At 38.4% G+C, this 22,847-nt stretch overlaps 1 protein-coding gene across 1 annotated transcript in view; it reads right to left on the bottom strand.

Annotated features, from left to right (window-relative positions):
• hepacam2.L (HEPACAM family member 2 L homeolog) overlaps positions 1-18,199 on the bottom strand; it is a 36,343-nt gene extending 18,144 nt beyond the window's left edge. The window contains exons 1-3 of the mRNA XM_018267312.2: positions 18,001-18,199; positions 5,402-5,752; positions 126-407 (exon numbers count right to left, since the gene is read on the bottom strand). Coding sequence (XP_018122801.1) covers positions 126-407; positions 5,402-5,752; positions 18,001-18,079 — 712 coding nt within the window. The 5' untranslated portion in view covers positions 18,080-18,199. The remainder of the gene's footprint in view (positions 1-125; positions 408-5,401; positions 5,753-18,000) is intronic.
• Positions 18,200-22,847: the final 4,648 nt, after the last annotated feature.

Raw genomic sequence — 22,847 nt, 5'->3', positions numbered from 1 at the left:
GGCAAAAAGGAGCATTTGCCAAGGGCTCACCATGATTGGCCCCACCATTAGAACTTTGTTCGTTTTAAATTTTGAATAAATCAAGCAAAAGAATCACAAAAGAAAGGCATTGCCACGTTACTTACAATATATTGTTGGTGTGATCACATCACTCTCCATTTGGCTGACATAATTCTTCACCAAACATGAGTAATTACCAATATCTGTCTTCATCACAGGATCGATGAGAAATGTGCCATTCTGGGAAAAGTTATAAGACGGACTGCTTTCCAGTGGCTTGCCATCTCGTAGCCACATATATGTAACGCGGGTTCCTTTCTCCACTGAACAATGAAACGTAATATTCCCAATGTATTCCACTGCTTCGTGTGGGGGCTTAATGCTAATGGTAGGCTTTGATACAGGAACTGCAAAATGAAATGAGAATTTAGCCATAAAGACAATGGATTAAGTAGAATGTTAGTATGGGCCAGAAATCTAGACAAATAGTTATTATAAATCAGTAAGGGTTAATGAATTGTCTGTACAAATTATTGTCACACCCTTTATGACTCATCTGTCAAAAATACAAAGAGCCCTTCTTGACTTATTATGGGAGAATACTGAAAAGTTCTTTGAGCAGAAATGAAGAACAGTTGCACGTTCTATGGGGTAAATTTATCAAAGAGTGAAGTTCCGCCACTAGAGTGAAATTCCACAGCTCTATATTCATTTCTATGGGATTTTGAAAGGCGTATTTATCAATTGGTGAAAGTGAAAGTTCACCCTTTGATAAATACGCCTATAAAAATCCCATAGAAATGAATGGAGAGTGGCGGAATTTCACTCTAGTGGCGGAACTTCACTATTAACTTCACTCTTTGATAAATATACCCCTATATGATTAAATATGATGTTTTGTGTAAATGATGCAACTTAAGCTGGCCATAGATGCAAAGATCCGATCATACGAATCATCGTACGATCGGACTTTCCCATCTCCCGACCCACCACTAACCATTCAGATCAAAGTCTTACCAGTCAGATTAGTTAAAGAACAGATCAGCAATGTTCTGCCCCTGACAGCAATCGTACGATATCTATGTCCGACCAAAGCTAGTGACAGTCTCCCACTTAAAATCGTACGATCGGCAATACACGCAGAGATATTATCGGCAGCCGACAGAAATTTTCTAACCTGTCCGATCGACCAAACGACCGATCTCCGCCGGACGAAAAATGTCGATTCGTACGATCAGATCTTTGCGTCTATGGCCAGCTTTAGACATAAAGGAAACCAAGCATTTAACGTCCAGACTACATTGCTTTGTTTCCAAGTGATTGCTTAACATGTTTTATCACATTTTATAATTACTTATATTTGCCTTTTGTGACTCTTTATTCGTGACATGCCACACCCTGTGTAAAAAGCAATGCCCAGCTGCCATTAGTATTTCATAGCTACTGAAAATGCAAATAAATTATGTTTCAAACCAATGGTCAAAGAAGTAACCTTTGTCCCAGTGGAATGCAGGACAGGCAGGTGGCACAAAGTCCATTGTAAAGTAGGTGAAGGTAGATCAATTAACATTTGCCTTTTTTGGAGGATAAAAAGGAAAATAATAGTATGAACAGCTGCAGCCCAGGTAGTCCAGATAAGGTAGCAGTTACTATACAGTATATATTTTCAAAGGAGCTAGTTCATAGTGATATGACCTATAATTAAATCAAGTCACATGTATAGATAGGGAAGTATTTCTTTTCTTTTGTAATAGTTTAGACTAGTGACATACGGGAAAGGTGAAACCCACAGGTCAGGCAGATTTGGCCCCAAAAATAGGCCTTTGTATGGTGTCTGGGTTATGATTACCCAACTATTTATTTGCACACTGCGGCTTGGCTTTAGGAAGCTGGCCTTCATTTGTGAAATAGTTTTTCTAGAGGCCACCCCTTGTGACATTATCTCTGATGAATAGACTTGGGTTGGACTCGGATCCTAAAGTTTCTTCTCAACCTCAGGCCAGGTCGGGCCCAGGTTGAGAAGGGATATCTTAGAGTGGGTGTAGGTCGCACATTTCCAGCCCACACATCACTAGTTTTAGGTTAATACCACACTTCACGTGCCTGAACATAGCCTGATGCAATGGTTCCTGGTGTAGGCATAGAAGAAAGCTAATGCTAGCATTAGGGCACTTTTCTGCAGATCAGCCCCCATGTGGACTTGGCCTAAACCTCATGCAGGTCTGCATTTGGCTTGTGTTTAAATAGCAATAGTGAAACTAATAATCTAACACGGGTGCTAAATTGCACCATTACAAATACCCACAGCATCCCCCACACTTTTTTATAACAATGGAGCACATTTCTTTTAATATAACCATAATAAATACTCTAGTGGTAGTGGATGTTTGGACACCACCGTAATCCGGCTATGGCATGAGCCACTCCCAGTTCTGTTTGTTTTTGTTTGTTTGCAGTGAAGAAAAATAAATAAAGCAAACAGATATGATCACAGCACTGCCCCTGTTCAAAAGCAGAAGCGCGTCTCTTTCACAAGTTACTTTGACTGAAGTGCATCCAGCATATACACAAACACACACACACGATGCAAGCACACCACAGTGCTATTTTTGGAGGAAAGCAATATTACTATAAACCATGCTATAAATCCTGAATAATGCAGAACTGTCCAAACACTCCCCCATCACTTACACTAAATAGACAGGTTTACATGCTTTAAAAGGTCATTCTATAGAAGTTACTGACGATTTGATTTATAGATATGGGCTCCAAGTTGCAGAAGGTCATTACCTGCAGTTAGAGCTGTCTGAACATGATATTGGCTTCTGTCACTGGTACAACAGCTTTATTTATTAAGCAATATTTCTAAATTTTTAGAAGCCATCCCCAAAAATGCTCTCTACCTGTACACTTGTACCTATCAACACAGTACAGAGCTTACTGAAGCTGGGAATATCTTGTGTATTCTCCTAGTGTTCAGCAGACTTTCCAAATATATAAAGTACAGGTATGAAAGCTGTTATCCAGAATTCTCAGGACCTGGGGTTTTCCGGATAAGGGATCTTTCCATATTTTGGATCTTCATACCATGAAAATCATACTAGAAAATGTAAACAAAATCACAAATAAAAATAAACCCATTAGGCTGGTTTTGCTTCCAATAAGGATTACTTATATCTTTGTTTGGATCAAGTTCAAGGTACTGTTGTATTATTACAGAAATTGATTAAAAAAAATTGATTAAAATGGAGACAGCCATTCCATAATTTGGAGCTGAAGAGAATCTGCCCCATTTTAGATACTATATATGTCATAATCTGCATGTGCTGGAAAAACTACTTTTTATTTTGTATATTATTGTTATGGCACAACATGCAGCCATTTTTAAAGTAAAGATATTATGGTATAACTACATTCATTTAGGATTATGATTTATTTATGCACATATTAAAAAGACATGGTTATGACAGATAGCAAGGTCTCCAGGAGGTAAGTGCTCTTAGAAAAGGATTATTGCACCATCAATATTGTATGTTTGATGGGGATAGGTTGGTGCTTTGCAGAAATGAGACAGAAACATGACACTTCAGACGAAACCAAAAACGATAGCAAATAATTATTGACTCATAAAGCTATTTAACAGTGACAGGCCCATTATTCACAAGGGATCATAAAGAGACGTCTGTGCAAACTTCCTCATTGTATCACTGGAAAACTCTATAATGATCTTGTTTTCATAATAACTCAAATGTGTCTGGCAGGTTGATAAAGAAAAATTCAGAAATGGTGTAGCACTAAATGTAATTCTCTTAGCCCTTAGCAACCAAATGTAACAAGCCCTTATGTATTCCTACTTATAAAATGTATGTGTTTCTATACAGTGTATTTATACAAACTGTGTACAGGTATGGAATCTGGTATCTGGAAAGCTCCAAATGACAGGAAGGTCATCTCCCATAGACTCCTCTAATAAGCAAATATTTCTTATTTTAGAAAATGCTTTCCTTTTTTTTCTGAAATAATAAAACAGTACTTTGTACATGATCCCAACTAAGATTTTGGGGCCGATTCATCAAGCTCGAGTGAAGGATTCGAAGTAAAAAAACTTTGAATTTCGAAGTATTTTTTGGGCTACTTCGACCATCGAATGGGCTACTTCGACCTTCGACTACGACTACGACTTCGAATCGAAGGATTCGAACTAAAAATCGTTCGACTATTCGACCATTCGATAGTCGAAGTACTGTCTCTTTAAAAAAAACTTCGACCCCCTAGTTCGGCAGATAAAAGCTACCGAAGTCAATGTTAGCCTATGGGGAAGGTCCCCATAGGCTTGCCTAAGTTTTTTTGATCGAAGGATATTCCTTCGATCGTTGGATTCAAATCCTTCGAATCGTTCGAATCGAAGGATTTAATTGTTCGATCGAAGGAATAATCCTTCGATCGTACGATCGCAGAATTTGCACTAAATCCTTCAACTTCGATATTCGAAGTCGAAGGATTTCAATTCCTAGTCGAATATCGAGGGTTAATTAACCCTCGATATTCGACCCTTGATGAATCGGCCCCATAATTAATCCTTATTGGAGGCAAAACCAGCCTATTTGGTTTATTTTATAATTAAATGATTTTTTTTTGTAGACTTGGAGTATGGCAATCCAAATTACAGAAAGCTTCCTTATCTGGAAAATCCCAGGTCCCGAGCATTCTGGATAACAGGTCCCATGCCTATATAAAAAGGGTGTGTGAATATATTAATAACAATATGGTAGTGGTAGTGTCCTTAATGATGGTAGTTAGGTCAAGAGCCAAACGTCGCAGATTTACAGCTTGTGGATAAACACAGGCAAAGAATCCACCCCATACCCCATGTTGTACATAGAAACACAGATCGGCTTTTGTCAAGCATTTCTGCTCAGAAATCTATTCCTTGCGCCCGGGTTGGAGCAATGGCTCTGGGTGCAGGCACATTAAAAAGCTTTTTTAGGAGTGTAGTGGTGGATTCTCAGCCTGTGTTTATCCAGGTGCAGACAGACAGGGTGGATTTTAGCAAAATTTGCGTTGAAATTTGCCACGTCTGCCTGTACCTGAGCAGAAGCAATGTATCCGGGTGCAGGCATATCAAGCAGCGGAGGAGCGAATCTGCAACATCTGGCACTACCCTCAAGGGCTAAAAGTTCATTAGCACATCATTATCTGTATACAGTGGTATCTGGTACAACAATGCCAACAGTATTGTATGTAAATGTATTTTGATCTACTATAGGTCCAAATTTCCAGGGATATTCCCTTCTGGCAAGAAATGCCCTCACTATAAGCTCAGATCTACATCTGCCAACAGTTCCTGCACTCTCATTCAGCATTTGGAGGAGAAAGATGCTTGTTGTGTGTATAGACTTACCATGCACAATAACATCAATCTTCTGAGTGTAAGAAATGGTAGTGTTGCTTCTGATGTTGACTTTCACAGTGTAGGTTCCCTCATCTCTTAAATGCAAGGAAGGAATCAACAGTGATGCGTTTGGAGGCTGCAAGGTGAACTTGTGCTGAAATTCCAAATCGGAAACCACTGACTTATTAACGGACGATAGCAGAAACATTGCCGGGGTCTGGGGCCTTTCAAACACCCATATGATTTGGATGCCGGATGCAGGAACGTAAGAATCATAGTGAACAGGAAGGATTAGTGGTCTCCCTTCGATGCCATGGATGGTGGGTGATGGGATTCTGATTTTCAGAGCACAGCAAGTTCCTGTTCCACGAGGCACCATGCAAACAAGATAAAAAGGATAACAGAAGTTAACCAAATGTTTTATTCATTAAGCAGCAGAACAGAAGAAGGAATCTGATATGAAAAACCTTTAGTGTTTACACATGTATCCTGACTACCAAACATGAAGAAATACCTGCTATCCATTATACCTTCTTATCCACTGTACCAGCTCTAACACAGGAAAGTTGGGGGGGCGGGGACAGATGGTTACAAATAAGCAATTGCCCTCTGGTTTTGATCCCAAAAATTACTATGACTAATAATTGCAGTTAAGCAAATGCCTAGGACCCCTAGTTTAAAAACCAATAGGTATAATAAAAACTTTTTACTTAAATAATAAAATAATAATAGATGTTGCTAAATTGCTGCCTCTTCCTTTTATGATATTACTATATAAATAAGTATTTTGTCACATTATAATGAGTGTTAACTAAATGGTAAGTTCGCTATCTCAATGATGGGACTTCCCAATCTGTCCACAGGTGCTCCCAAGACTTCAGGCAGAAAGACTTGACCTGTTTTTATGCACATTATTATATTTACTAAGCATAAAATATAGCATAAGAATATGTTATATGTTTATTTCCAATATATGTGTTTTTTTTTTTACTTTAATAGGCCTGTTTGACTTGTTTTACAATGTTTATACTTAGTGCTCTTCATTTGTCATGTTAAAGGAAAACTATACCCCCAAAATGAATACTTAAGCAACAGATAGTTTATATCAAATTGAATGACATATTAAAGAATCTTACCAAACTGGAATATATATTTACATAAATATTGCCCTTTTACATCTCTTGCCTTGAACCACCATTTTGTGACTCTATCTGTGCTGCCTCAGAGATCACCTGACCAGAAATACTACAACACTAAGGGGCCGATTCACTAAGCTCGAGTGAAGGATTCGAATGAAAAAACTTCAAATTTCGAAGTATTTTTTGGGTACTTCGACCATCGAATTGGTTAAATTCGTTCGAATTCGAACGAAATCGAACGAATCGAACTAAAAATCGTTCGACTATTCGACCATTCGATAGTCGAAGTACTTCCCCTTTAAAAAAAACTTCGACCCCCTACTTCGGCAGCTAAAAGCTACCGAAGTCAATGTTAGCCTATGGGGAAGGTCCCCATAGGCTTGCCTGTGATTTTTTGATCGAAGGATTTTCCTTCGATCGTTGGATTAAAATCCTTCGAATCGTTCGATTCGAAGGATTTAATCGTTCGATCGAACGAAAAATCCTTCGATCGATCGATCGCAGGATTTGCGCAAAATCGTTCGACTTCGATATTCGAAGTCGAAGGATTTCAATTCGAGGGTCGAATTTCGAAGTATTTTTAACTTCGAAATTCGACCCTTAGTGAATCGGCCCCTAACTGTAACAGGAAGAAGTGAGGAAGCAAAAGGCAGAACTCTGTCTGTTAATTGGCTCATGTGACCTTACATGTGGTTTGTATGTGTGCACAGTGAATCTTACGATCTCAGGGGCGGCCCTTTTTTTGTAAAATGGCAATTTTCTATTTATGATTACCCAATGGCACATACTACTAAAAAAGTATATTATTATGATAATGGTTCATTTACATGAAGCAGGGTTTTACACATGAGCTGTTTTACTCAGTATCTTTTAATAGAGACCTACATTGTATATTGTGGGGTATAGTTTTCCTTTAAACATTGAATTGTATATTCTCAGTATTGTGTTTTCTTTGAGTTTTACAAGATGAACTCCAAGGTATTAACCGCCCCCTACTCCATGACAGTTAACATGATAACCTCTACCCTGAAGGCCACTTTGGGTGAGAATTGGGGAGAATGTCCATTTGCTCTCCTAGAAACACCTTAAAGTCCAGATTGAAAGAAACTACGTTTAAATGTTGGTGAGGACCCCCATAGCTAATTACAGGTAATGGGATCTATTGTGCAGAATGTTTGGGACCTGGGTTTTATGATTACAGTATTTTGGATCACCATAACTGCTAAAAAGAATTAATATAAACATTAAATAAAACTAAAAGCATTGATTTGCACCAACACGAATTCATGCAGCTTAGTTGTTTTAATATCATAGATAAAAGGAAAAAAATGTAAAATGCTTAAAATGGAGATGACATTTCTGTAATTCAATGCTTTCTGGATAACGGTTTCCAGATAAAGGATCCCATACCTGGGTTACAGATACAGGTAAACACTAGTGATGAGTGAATCTGTCCTAGTTTGTGAAACTGTAAAAACTTTGCAAAACCTTTTCGTTGCACATATTTTGTCGCACATCAAATTTTTTTTTTGTTGTATGTCATTTTTGTCACAAACTACATTAACTTCTAAGGGTATTTTATTCTTGGCACCATGTTTCTGCTTTGGGAGACAAGATCACATTCATTTTTTGCCAATTACAATGCTACACACATGCCCTACATTGTTAAAGAACCACTTATCTATTATGCTACAACTGCTGTTTCAATAGAAAAATGGCTCCCTTGTTGCCAATTTCTTAAAAACGTCTGTGATTTTTGACATAACCTCTGGTTGACTGGTAATGGTACCTACAACTGCACTATATTGCTTACAAATACAGGCACAACTAATATTAAATCTAACAACAGATCATATCTGGGTGCTTTGTATCCCACATTGAAATGAATAAACTATATACTAATGTGTATCTCCTTATATAGAGGGTGGAACGAATCAGATCCCCTCGGTTGAAGGAGAGGAGAAGTATTAATTGACGTATGCATTTGTCACGTGTCTCTTTTTTTGTTGCACGTCATTTTTGTTTTGTTGTGTGCAGCAAATTTTTTAAGCAGTTTCACGGAAGTTCTTGCTGCCAGAAGTTCATGGCGAATATGTACACAGGGCTGGATTTACATAGTGGGCGCCCCTAGGCCCACTGCCGTTTGGCACCCTGTCCCCTCCTCTTTATTTGTGCAAATTTTCATTATCTGGACTGGAGCAATGGGGATTGGTGCACAAAAAATGTAAAAAATATTGTATCTCCAGTGCATCCCCAGTGTTTTTTAACCAATGTGGGTGTGGTTAGGCAGCACACCGCCCCCTTAAAATGCTGCGGCCCTAGGCCCGGGCCTAGGTGGCCTTTCCACAAATCCGGGCCTATATGTACATGGCAATATTTTTCGCTCATCATTACTAGTAAAGACTGCTGTGTTCAGCCATAGTTCCAAGAACTATGGCTGAATACTTTCACCCCTAATCTCACCCTAATCAAAATTTCCATTGATCTAAAAAAAAAATCTTCTACATTGTGCTCAGATTAAGGGGCCAATTCACAAAGGGTCGAATATTGAGGGTTAATTAACCCTCGATATTCGAGTGGGAATTAAAATCCTTCGACTTCGAATATCGAAGTCGAAGGATTTTAGCGCAAATAGTGCGATCGAACGATTCGAAGGATTTTAATCCAACGATCGAAGGAATATCCTTCGATCAAAAAATTTTTTTAGTTCGAATAGTTCGATTTGAAGTCGTAGTCGAAGGTCGTAGTAGCCCATTCGATGGTCGAAGTAGCCCAAAAAACACTTCAAAATTCGAATTTTTTTACTTCGAATCCTTCACTCGAAGTTAGTGAATCGGCCCCTAAGACCCTGACAGAGGTAAGCCCTATAATTTGGCCTTGAGGCAAGGAATCTTCAAGCTGTGAGGTGATGCAAAAGGTTGAAAAAACTATTTACATTGGTGCGCTGGAGGGGTGATGGTGCCTATAGTCAGGGATTTATATCAGGCAAATCTATATATATTATATGCATTATAATGTATATATATAAAAGTAAAAAAACAGACAGGTTTAAAAATGATATTTGACCTTCCCACAAAGCTCTGGCACACAATTATTATCTTAAGCTTAAATGTGGTTTGGGCTCTGAAGCCAAACATTGCTATTGAATTTGTTTAATCTATTGATTGGTATTATTTGTGAAGTCAATGCGGTTGTAATAAATAAATAGATACAGCTGCTGCTTTTTGCCACATTCATTCTGTGTCCGTGTTTTATTCTTTCTAAATGTTGTAATGGTTTTAAAAGCTTAGCATTCAGGTGTGTCCACCATCACCCATTGTCATAGAATTTACTTTTTAATCTGGATGTGCCTTTAACACTGGTTTAGACTTCGCCAAGGCCCAAGGGGCACGTCCTCAAATATACATACATAGGTATGAGCACAGAAAAAACACTGCAAGCCTCATTTATGTTTCACAACATCCACAACATTTACAAGAACGTGGTGTTTCATGCAAAATGTGAATTTTCATCTACAATTAGCACTTTGCACAATGGCCATTATGAGATAAAAAAGGTGAAAGATTGCTACAGATGTGGGCACCTATAGCAGGTCGCGTTTAATGTTTAAAAGCATCTTATTGGTTATATGTTACTGTACCTGACCAATAGAGGTAGCAAAATTCCCCCTGTCTTCTAATTTTCTTCCACCTTAAATCCGGACCTCTGTACCTTTGCACTGCCTTTAATTATATCACTGTATATGTATTTTGCACTGAGAATTCTTCAGGTAATGTAAAACAGATGTATGATATTAAACGTTGTGTACACCTTAGCAGATTTTGTTTAGCAAGCAGTAGTGTTTAGCTATAACACCTTTCAGCAAAAGCAGTTTATAGCTGTTATAACCACATTCCAAACTTGTCTGCCATAGAATAACATAACCAGTATTGGACTGGCGCACCAGGATACCAGGAAAACTCCCGGTGGGCCCAGGTGTCAGTGGGCCTCTTGTTTCTAAACATTTGGCCTATTTCATGGTCATTCCCCTATTTCTTTATGGGGAAAATGCTTAATAATGGGAGAATAGTGTAAGTATATACAGTATAAAAGACTAGGAGAATAAAGTGTGGAAAGGTCCACTGTCTAAAGGTTTTCTGGTAGGCTCATGGTTTTAGGTTTTCTGGTGGGCCAAAGGTCTAAGGCTTTCTGGTGGGCCCCTGGCATCCCAGTCCGACACTGAACATAACTGAGCCAAATACATTATAGGGGTCACTTACTATGTGCAGGGTGCACAGTGCAAGCCACCTTGTATTTTGCTCTTTGCTCCCTGTCCTGCATGTAGAAGAATTGCCACAGGTCTCTGCTCTCGCCAGTGATGCATTCATGAAGAGCAGGTAGGTGTCCCCTAACTCGTGTATCAGATGTACAAGTTATAAAGTACCACTGGGCACAGGCTGCTATGGAACCCTATTTCAGGCATTAAAGACATGGCTGTCTTACTCTCTGCACTTCGAGATGAATTTTATTATATGGTGCAAGGTGTGTAGCACAGCCAGACCCTCGATGCAAGTTCTTTTTTTGATGAGCACTAAGGAGTTCTGTTTTTTTTTTTTTGTGCCCTGGGATATATCGAATAGCAAGAGCTGAATGGCTGCATTTTGGAGTTTCCAGATGTATGTATAGAAAATATTTATCAATCAGAGTATAATAAATTATTAGGTTGCTTGTGCATTTAACGTTGGACCCCTTTTGAGGCTTGGGCTCTGCAGAAATATTTTTTCTGCCCTCTGTATGGCCCTGCCACTAGCACAGGGACAGGGAAGTAAATCAATGTACGATCATAATAAAACTGCTGTTAGTTCATTTGGAAATAGAGAAGTAGATCTGAAAGTAGATGGCACTACAAAGATAATGGCTTATTATATTGCACATGTATGTGAGATATTTTGCAGAGACAGAGCTGTTGGTACAAAAGGTCATTCTCTGGAGCAGGAAGGTACACGGTATATGTAAGAAATAATACTCTAAAGAGGACATTTCGGTGGCAAAACTGTTTTCTCATCCAAAGGAGTTCTGCATTCATTGTGCCTCTCTTGTGTACTTAGTACCTGCCATGACCAAATTTGCGTTTGAGTGACTTTGTGAATAATGCACAGGTAAGGAGCTACCAAGGGGATGCGTAAAGGGGTGGTGCACCGTCCAAACACTTTTTTAAGTTCAGTTGTTTTCAGATTGTTCCCCAGAAACAAAGACTTTTTTCAATTACTTTCCATTTTTTATTTTTTTGCAGTTTTTCCAAAATTTAAGGTTAAAGTTTAATGTTCCTGTCTATGCTCTGTCTCAGTCTGGCAGGCGCAGAATTGTTACAATTTTGCAACATTTAGATGATACGTTTCTCAGCAGCATCTCTGGAGTATTAGCAACTATTTTACCAATTCTAACAGCTGTAATGAAACTCAGGGATTCAGCTCGGCCAAAGATAAGAAATGGATCAACTAAATGTATCAATTTAGAACAGTCGGCGACCCCCCTCCAACCAGAGCTGCTTTAGAAAGGTGAAAAATTATACTTTACACTTCAATATTAGAAAAACGGTGACACATAGAAAATAGAAAGTCATTGGAAAAAGTCTTTATTTCTGGGGAACTCTCTGAAACCAACTGAACTGAAAAAAAGTGTTTGAAGGTGAACAACCCCTAACATCAAAAAAATATTTTAAAAAATTCGTTAGTATACCACGAAAAAAAAAACACCAGGACAAATTAAATTAAACTTTAAAATCGCCTTTTTTAAGAAAAAACTTACCGAAACTCCGCTTGCGCTCCTCTTCAGAAAAGGCGATTCGGCGATCCATCAAGTGGCACTCAATTTCTCCTCCCTGCCTTCCTTATAGGAGATAGCCAGGGAGGAGAAATCGAGCGCTGCACAATGGATCGTCGTTGTGTCCCCTTTTCTGAATAAAGGCTGTGCGATTTTAAAGTTTAATTTGTCTTGGTGTTTTTTTTTCGTAGTATACTAATGAATTATTTTTTAAAAAATGTTGATGTTACTGGTCCTTAAATTGCTGCCTCTTCATATTGTGCCCCATACTGGAGGCAGAGTGATTTGCACCTGACAGCAGTGACCACAAGAAAACCAAAGTAAGGAGCATTGTGAGCGAAATGACAACACTATCACTTATCATTTGCACTGACCCTACTGTTAAGGTGTACTAAAATATTCCCCTTATACTCTGAGCTATAAGCCATCATTTCTCATCATTTAGAAAGTTTTATAATGTCAGGGAAGGGAACTAATTATTTTGTTAATGGATCAGATATAAAAAGATGATGTACGGTAATACTATTTAACACAAAGAATGCAGAAGTGGTGCTTGTTCATAAGCTGGCACCAGCTGAGAAATGGGGGTATGGGCAAGAGGTGAGAGGACAGAAAGTGTATAGGTACATGGACCATTCCTCTGCAGTTTGCCCAGATTTTTTCCCCCATCATACTTAACTGACCTATTAGCATTTGTAAGGAGACTTTGTTTAATGCTATAGTTAAAATAAGAAGAGCTACTCATATAGTATTCTCAACAAAAGTGTTGTTGCTTTGGCCATTAAATGAGAAGTAAATCTTAAATTAGGAAGTAAGCTAGACATGTTGTACATTATGTTTTGGGCTTCTGTACCAGCCCAAGGCAATCACAGCCCTTAAGCAGTAAAGATCTGTGTCTCCAAAGATGCCCCAGTAGCTCCCCATCTTATTTTCTGCTGATTCACTACACATGCTCTGTGCTGCTGTCACTCACAGGGACCCACTCACAATATACAGTACACATAGAATAGAATTGTCACAATATAAGGCTGATTAGTAATTAATACAGATAATTACTACATGGCAGCACAGAAACCAGTGCAATTAGCATCAGAATTTAATAATCAGCCCTGTAGCATCAGCTCATATTACAGACCAACCTCATTTTCTGCTGAATAATTAGTGACGACCCCTAAGCTTAGCTTCTCAACAGCTGCTCAGAGCCCACTGAGCATGTGAGTGTCACAGACACTTTCCAAGATGGTGACCCCCTGTGACAAGTCTGAAGTCCTGGATCATTGCTGCTATTGACAAGCTGAAACTTTAGGCTGATGCAATCAGTTAATTATATAAAATATGGCATTTTTAGCCATATTCATTTTTAGGGTTTAGTTCTCCTTAGATAGTACTGTACTGTGTCATAGATGCCAAAAAGCAAAAAAGTGGTGGGGGGGGAGGCATTTAATTTACTGACAACACATGTATCACACACATAAACAGACTTAACTATACACTCACATATATAAAATGTATACCAATACCCATACAAAAATAACTGTTAGTTCACTAATTCTCTAGCTTTTTCTCTGTGGTGCAACTATATCTCTCGCAAGGCACTGGCATAATAAATTCTATTTCCAAGTCACACGTTTATATCATTATGTATGTCATACACTTTCACTAGCAAAACACCCTGTTTTTTAAGGTTCAACTTGCTAAAGAGGAAGTCAGGTTGCTGTCTACTTTCCCCTATGAATGCGCAAAAGTCAGAAATGCTCATTAGTGAGTCAGAAATTACAGGCGCCTGTTGAAAACAAGGTGCTCCATACGGATACAAGTACAAAGGACACACTTTATTGTATGATGGTTGTTAGATATTCTCAATATATACCTTACAGATAGCTAACTTGCAGAGCACTTGCTATTGTTGAACTGTTTTGTCAGTGGGGCTGCAGTTTGTTAACCTGACTTTATGTAAATCCCTCTCTCCTCCAATGGGAACCACATCTTCTTGCTTTTCTAGGGACCCCTCTACTATCCCCCTTAATATATCTCTATCACCTGCATTTTTTATACATAAGTGACCTCTTGCAGAACCCTCATGCAGAATGAATTTCTGAATCTGAGTTTTCCACATAAACGCAATCCCAAAACACAAGGGTGTTGACAGGCAACAGCAACTCTTGGTTTACGGTTAAATAGAAATGTTTATGTTCTGAGAATGAAGTAAAGCAGGGAATAGTTTATCTCTCTCTCTTTCGTTATTGCTATGTGTATCTACACACAGAGATTTGCCATCGGCAGCAAGGATAAAAGAGTTATATCAAATTATATAAACACTTAGCAGTACAAGTATGGGATCCATTATATGGAAACCTGTTATCCAGAAAGCTCAGATTACCGGAATGCCATCTCCCATAGACTCCGTTTTACCCAAATAATAAAAAAGATTAAAAATTTTCTCTGTAATAATAAAACTGTACCTTGTACTTGATCTAAACTAAGATATAATTAATCCTTATTGGAAGCAAAACCAGCCTATTGGGTTTATTTAATGTTTAAATGATTTTATGGTAGACTTAGGGACATATTTATCAAAGGTCGAATCTCGAATTGAAAAAACGTCGAAATTCGAATTCAAAAAGACCAACCGAAAAGAAGTCAAAGGTTTTTTTTTGGTCGAATAGGTCAGTTTTTGATCGAATAGGTCCGTATTCAGCCGAATTCGTACGAATCGAATTAGATTCGAAGTTTTTTCCAAAAAAACGTTGATTTTTCAAAGTCCACCAATTGACTCCAAATAGTTCTAGGAGGCCCCCCTTAGGCTAAAACAGCAATTCAGTAGGTTTTAGATGGCGAATAGCCAAAGTCGAATTTTTAAAGAGACAGTACATGACAAATTTTGATGTTCTAATTTTTTACAAATTTGAATCGAATTTGGACTATTCGAAGCACACAAAAAATAGCTCAAAATTCGATTTCTTTTTAATTTGAAAATTCACCTCGACCTTTAATAAATCTCCCCCTTAAGGTATGAAGAGCCAAACTATGGCAATATCTGCTATCTGGAAAATCCCAGGTCCAGAACATTCTGGATAACAGGTCCCCTACCTGTACATGTACTGTTCTTCTTTTCCTCATAAGCAATTACGTAACCCTGTAATAGAATATAAACAGCAGGCAGGGTGCTATTACAGGTATCAGATTCGTTATCCAAAAACCCGTTATCCAGAAAGCTCCAAACAAAGATATAATTAATCATTATTGCAGACAAAACCTGCATTTTGAAGCTTTCTGGATATACATGTACAAAATCCCAGTGTTCACATCACAGAATACAATAGTCTTGATGTTTTGGTTCTTGTCTTCGATATTTTTTTTTCAAGCTTTTCCATCAAAACAGAAATTTACCCTTTTGAATACATTTGTTTTTGGCCAAAACAACCCTTAAACAAACTGTCAATGTCAGCTTTATAGAACATTTGTAGTCTGGTACACACATTTTGTTAGGACAATGTTTCCACCAACAATTCAAAGATATTCATAGATTAAAAATCTTCAGGACCCCGACTAAAAAAGTTTCCTCTAGATTTTTGCAAAATGTAATTAAACACAATATCGAGATGCAATACGAGACCCAATAAATATTTAAACTTCACTTTAAAAATTCATAGGGGCCTTTTAACAGTTATATTGGAGCACAAGAGAACAGCTTGTCAAACTTTGTGTTTGTGAATGTGTTGTTAGAATGGCTCGTGCATAATTCATGATACCAGGAGTGCACGATATCCTGGTTTCAATTGCCTTGTCTTTGTTGATTATATGAAAGCATCTGTGTTTACTACATGCATAGGTCATGTCAGCTTCAGAATACCTGATCACTCAACATTTATTATAGCCTCTTAATCAAATAGACCAGCCTGAGAATATGAACTATTATAACAAGTTTTAGGACTTTTGAGATATAGTTTACGTGTTTCTCTGAACACACTAATCTGATAGGACAGTGGTTCCCAAAATTTTGGGTTGGCCTCAATGGGTTTGCAGCAGTGGTCGAGGGGCTCAGCGTGTAGGCTATTTAGGGGCAAATTCACCAAGCACTGAAAATGCGCTAGCAACGGCTTCGCCGCACTTTGCCAGGCGTAGTTTCGACAGGGCTGCGCAAATACACGAAGATCCGAATTTGCACACAGGTTACCGAGCGGTTGCAAAGTTGCACTAGCGATAATACGATAAGCAGTCCGAAGTTATGCTAGCGATGCCTAATAAGCATACGGCGTGCAGTTAAAGTACAATGAACGTATATGCTGCAGCAACTACATTACACTACACAAGGCCAGGGAACCTTAATAAAATTAAATAGAGTTGTTATAATTCCCTACACATGTGCCCACAGTATAGTTTAGGTTCCAAATGTAAGGGGGGAAGGAGGGTATCGCCGATCTTTTTCAGCCTATCACCCAGTAAAATGTAAAAAACGCCAGCGTTTTTTGGGACTTAGAAAAATTTTCAACTTTTTTTTGACAAACTCCTATCTACTCTATTGCACTTCGCCTGGTCTGAGTTGGCAAAGTAAAATCTGGCACAAGAGGTAACGTTCAGGCTAATCCGCAACTTAGTGAATTAGTTTAGTTACGTCCCTTCGCCAGAGCGCAACTTCGTCTGGCGTAAGGGTGCGAATTGGCAAAATGGCGTCACGCTGGCGAATTTTCGCTAGCGCTAGCCACTTAGCCCTTTAGTAAATTTGCCCCTTAGAGTGAGATTTGAGCATAATGTCTCTTTGCTTTACTAGACACCCCAGAAAGGCAAGGTAGGTAGGGCAAGATTTGGAGCGAACGGGGAACACTTATTTGCTGCCCTAGGTATTCTTGGAATCAGTGCTATAACTTCAATATCCTGGATCCCCTGCAAAAATAAAAAAGTCTTCCCCTACCCATATTATGCCTCCATCACCTACAATTGCTTAAGGATCAGACAGGGAAGCAGGGATGGTGTGGAAGGGGGGGCTACAATTCTTATTGGGTTCCTACTGTATGTGGTATCAGGGTGTTCTTGGAACTACGGATAAAAATATAAACTTTCCTCTATGTGTAAATATGTTATGAACTAAAGGTGACCCTGAACAAAAATCAGACTTCCAAGATGGGCTTCAATAAAAAAAATAACCATTGGTTCAAGGAGATGCAAACAGAACTGACTGTTATGGCCCTCTAGAACAGCAGTCATTTGCAGTCGCGCCTCAATGTTAGGTGGAATTTAGTACAAATATATATATATATATATATATATATATATATATATATATATATATATATATATATATATATATATATATATATATAGTTAGTTAGGCAAGATGATAACAATAACACTTTACATCAAAAAAGCCATAGCATTTAGCCTAACACATACACTGCAGCAATTGTTGAACTCCAGCTCTCAGCTTCCCCCAACGTCAAAGCTCACAATTCAATAACAGCTAGAGAACCACAAGCAGGGAATCAATACTAATTTAATAGAAAGTTTTGGATTTAAATTCCTATAAATCATAATATTAATCAAGTTAGTAAAGTTGCACTAAATAAAGTACACATAATGAAACCTACAAATCCTAAAATCTCTTTTACACATTTCTACTATGTTTTCAATTCATTGTTACAAAGACAAGTGGAAAGTAGAGAGCCTTACCTAGAAGCAGCGCGTATAGGGTGATGTTTAAAAGGTAGGGTGTACCATTGAGGAGCTCCATGGAAGCATCCTGTCCCATGCAGTTGTCACTTTGCTGCAAGTGTCAGTTCACTGGTGAGGAGAGCAGCTGCTGGTTTATTTGCTAGGCAAATCAGTAATGAGCTAACAGACCCTGTCCTGCCTCTTGCCTTAGGTGATTTGAATGTGTATACAAAGAGACATAAGGGGAAGGAACACCTGCTAGATCTCTGCTCACCATTCATATGCATGCACTGCTGGCAAAGTCTCTTTTCAGGCAGGGTCCTGGATTTAACCAGAACACAGTAGCTCTGGCTTGGCTAAACTCAGCCTCTCCGGCTCTGACTCCGTCTCACAGTAAAAATTGTTATCATTGCAGGGTAATTATTGGACTACAGTAAACTCCTAGCCCTAAATAAAAAATGGAGTTTGCTGACTATATACACATATATGCATAGTAATGGCAATTCATGTATTCCTGGCCAAACCTTACATTAAAGGGGTGGCTCACTTTTAAGTTAACTTTTTAGTATGATATAGAATTGACTTATTCTAAGCAACTTTCAGTTGGCCTTCATTTTTCTTAGTTATAGTTTTTTAATTATTTGTCTTCTTCTTTTGACCCTTTTCAGCTTTCAAATAGGCGTAATTGACCCCCATCAAAATAAACACATGCTCTGTAAGAATACAAATTTGTAGTTATTGCTACTTTGTATTACTCATCTTTCGATTCAGGGCCTCTCCTCTATTCATATTCCAGTCTTGTATTCCTATCAATGCATGGTTGCTAGGGTCATTTATACCCTAGAACAATGATCCCCAACCAGTAGCTCGTGAGCAACATGTTGCTCTCCAACCCCTTGGATGTTGCTCCCAGTGGCCTCAAAGCAGGAGTTTATTTTTGAATTCCAGGCTTGGAGGCAAGTTTTGGTTGTATAAAAACCAGGTGTACTGCCAAACAGAGCCTCGGTGTTGGTTGACAATCCACATAGGGGCTACCAAATGGCCAATCGCAGCACTTATTTGGCACCCCAAGAACATTTTTTCATGCTAGTGTTGCTCCCCAACTCCTTTTACTTCTGAATGTTGCTCACGAGTTCAAAAGGTTGGGGATCCCTGCCCTAGAACAACAAAGAGGAATGAAAGAGCTGACCCATCCAACTGCACCCTCCCATCCATAGGCTCTGATGCTTGTATGAAGAGATAAAATTAAAACTTAACCTTTAATATGTCATTAAAACAAAGTCTTGTGTGCAACATTAAAATTAAGAGTTAGCTGCAGGAGGCTGATTGACCAGGCAATTTGTGGGTTTAGGAGGTAATGTGCTATTACACTTATATATCTTAGAAGCGACTGCTAGTCAATGGTAATTAAGTAACACGTTCAGATTGCCACCATAGTAAATGTGAACACTGATGAGGCCCGCCAAAGTATACCCCTCACAGTGCCAACACCTTCACCCACTTTGAGATCCCTCCCATATAGTGTGAGGTTGAACACACTTAAACCAGTAGGTAACGATGACCTAAGGCCATAGTTATGCAATGCACATTCAGTGGAATGGAGTGTGCCTCAGGCACATCTAACCGGAGAGCCCTCGGATCATTGGAGCCTCCAACCCCTTCATCCTCCATGAGTCGGAATTTTACAATTGCCCTTCTAAGTCCCTATCAGACAACCTGCCTAACCATTAGCTAAAATGCGCCTGACACTTGTTTCACCCGCCAGTTGCGGGTTCAACCTCACACTATATGGGAGTGATCATGAAGTGGGTGAAGGCATTGATATTAAAGGTTAAGTTTTAATTTTATCTCTTCAGTTGGATGGGTCAGCTCTTTCATTCCTCTTTGTTTTTATATATTAACTATTTGACCCTGCACACCATCCCCTGTGTTTGATGGGTGGTGCTCCCCAATACCCAATTTTTTTTATTTATACACTAGCAACTAGATTGCTAAAATTGCAAAATGGAGAGCTGCTAAATAAAAAGCTAAATAACTTAAAAACCACAAAAAAATGAAAATGTGTGTAAAATAATTGCAAATTGCCTCAAAATATCACTCTCTACGTCTCTTAAATGTTAACAACCCCTTTACTAAACCCCTTTAATAAATGTATGGATGTTTGGTGAGTAATTAACATATTGCATTAAACAAAGAGCTCCTTTTATAAACACTCCAAGATTTGTGGGGGAAACAGAAATTCTTATTTCTGAAAATTAAGGGACAGATTTATTAAGGATTGAATTGAAAGTTAGAATTTTCGTTTTTTTTTCATGGTCAAAACTGTCAAATTTAAGCTATGGCATTATCCAAACTGGAGTTTTTTTAAAAAAAAATCTAATTAGATTTTCAAGATTTATCATACTTTGACCCTTTCAAAATTTTAATTCGCCACCTAAAACCTGACAAATTACTCTAAAAGTCAATGGGAGATGTCCAGTGACCAATTTGGAGATGTTTGTAGCTTTCCTGACATTAAAGTTTTTTCAGAGAAAAAACTCAAATGGAGTTTGGTTGAATTTGAGTCAAATTATATTCGAGTTTTCAGTTCGGTAAAATTCACGTTTGGCATATAGACATCTGTGTTCAGCAATACAGGAAGGAATTACAGGGTACATGGGATTAATGTGACAGTGACATGGGATAACAGGATTTGGTAGAATCTCCTTGTTACAGTCATTTCTTTGGGTGGGCGGGTGTGGGGGACAAACACATTGTTTTGGGAAGCCCCTTTGTTTAACATATGTTACAGCAAGGGACAATGTAATGCACAGAGGGGGCATAGAATATAGGAACAGAGCAGGTGTGCCCAATAACTGTAGCAGTGGGGTCTCTTGGCAAATCCTGGTCAGCTGTTGCAGGCATAAATCAGACTATTTAAAATGTGCTTACAATAAATGTTTTCTGTCACATACAGATTAAAGTATGTGGACATGATCTATTACACGTGTGTGGGGAAACATGTCTGCCTTGCTGTTCTGAGCTTGATTCAGGCACTATCTGCATAGAGTTTGTATGTTCTTTGTTTTTATACAATTGAATTTGCCCTCAAGTCAGGAATTCAAAAATAAGCATCTGCTTTGAGGCCACTGGGAGCAACATCCAAGGGGTTAGTGTGCAACATGTTGCTTCTGAGCCACTAGGTGGGGATCACTGCCATAGATAGTTACTATTTATTTGGCTAGTGGGGAGCTGTTCTTCTGTGTGTGAATGTAATAGGGACCTTAGATTGTAAGCTCCCTGATGCAGGGACTTATGAATCATTTCTGTAAAGTGTTGTGTAAATCTGTAGGCACTATAAATATAAATACTAAAATATAAAGTAATCTTGGCATTCAGACATATGAAAATCAGCTTCTGGAAACACTCGCCCCAGACCTGGGTAGAAAATCAACATCTAGTGGACAAAAGCAGATATCACTGTTGTACTGATGTCTATAATAACTGACCCTGTGAATGCAAGTGAAAGTATTAGCTTATAAAATGGGCACACTCTATTTTCACTCTTTAATTAATATTCTCCAAATTGGTCAACTATGCCATTGTAATATCTCGTTCAGGTAGTGTTGCTTGTGCTTTTTTTTTAACATATCTTTTCTGCGGACCAATGCCAAGTATTTCTTCATCTTACGGTAACAGGAGATTTGCTGCTCATAGTACAAAAGATGCGGTTATTCCCAGAAATATATAAAGCCGTGGATAAGCTGTGCGGAATGGGTATTCTGAGAGTTGTAGTATAGCAATAGCTGGAGGCTGTATTCTTATAGCACTGAGGAAATGCACTTTCAGCAATAAACAAACAAGGGTTCCCCTGCCCTGTGTGGCGTTTAGCTTCTTTTCTCGCAGAAAAAACAGTCAATAATGGAGCATTTCTCTTTACACTGATGATTTTCCCTCGCTAGATGTCACCAAAGTCCTATCTACAAATTCTTTCCAAAAAGGCATTCCTTCTGAGATCTTAACAGTATGAAATCAGTTATGTCAGCATGTTAATTTAGAAAAGTATAAACATGCAAATGTCTGTAACTTGTTTCTTTTTTTCTTTGTACATGAAATATTGCTGCGTGACAAAGGGGTGAATATGCTAAAAGGTCACTTTTTTTACACTCTCAGATAAAACTGCCAAAAAAAAATATTTTGGCAAAAAAAAGTCTAAGGTTAAATTGTTTTTGCAAAAATGCAAGGTTTCTTGCTATGGGACAGTTTTAGGTACTTGAGAACTGTTTTTACAAATTTAAAAACCTACATAAACATAAAATTTACCATCCTTTAATATGTTAAACATGTGTTGCCCCACTGGTAGAGCATATAGTTGCACTAGATCCCGGATACTTGGGTGGGTCATTTTGGCCAACTGTCTAGCCAGCTGAACACGAATTTCCTGAAAAAAATAAATATCTTCTGATGTTTCCCTGCATAGAACTGACTAAAGAAATGTCAGATGATTCTTCTCTGTCCACCAACTGCATTATCTAAGCAGAGCAACACGACAAAATGTTTCTTTTCTCAGAAAATAAATTTTCAGCAGATTGTAGAAATGTCAGCAGAAATGACCAGCAGGTGGCAGTGCTGTTTCACATTGATTATATAAACAGTTTCAATTTCTTCCTGAAACCTTGGTGACAAATTATCCCTAATCCACACCTGAGTTAGTAATGCTGACACATAACAGGGGCATAAGTATTAACGCAGACTTGGGCATTAACAGAGACATGACTAAAGCCTTTCTCTTCTAATTAAATGGAGGGTGCAAATCCTCCATGTGCAGTAATTACTAATCTTGTAACTAATGCTGAGAGATCATCCCACTGGAGGTTACATAAATC

The sequence above is a fragment of the Xenopus laevis genome, chromosome 6L, assembly GCF_017654675.1.
Source record: "Xenopus laevis strain J_2021 chromosome 6L, Xenopus_laevis_v10.1, whole genome shotgun sequence".
Lineage (NCBI taxonomy): Eukaryota > Metazoa > Chordata > Amphibia > Anura > Pipidae > Xenopus > Xenopus laevis.
The sequence above is the reverse complement of the archived record's forward strand: the minus strand, read 5'-3'. Positions and strand labels throughout refer to the sequence as shown.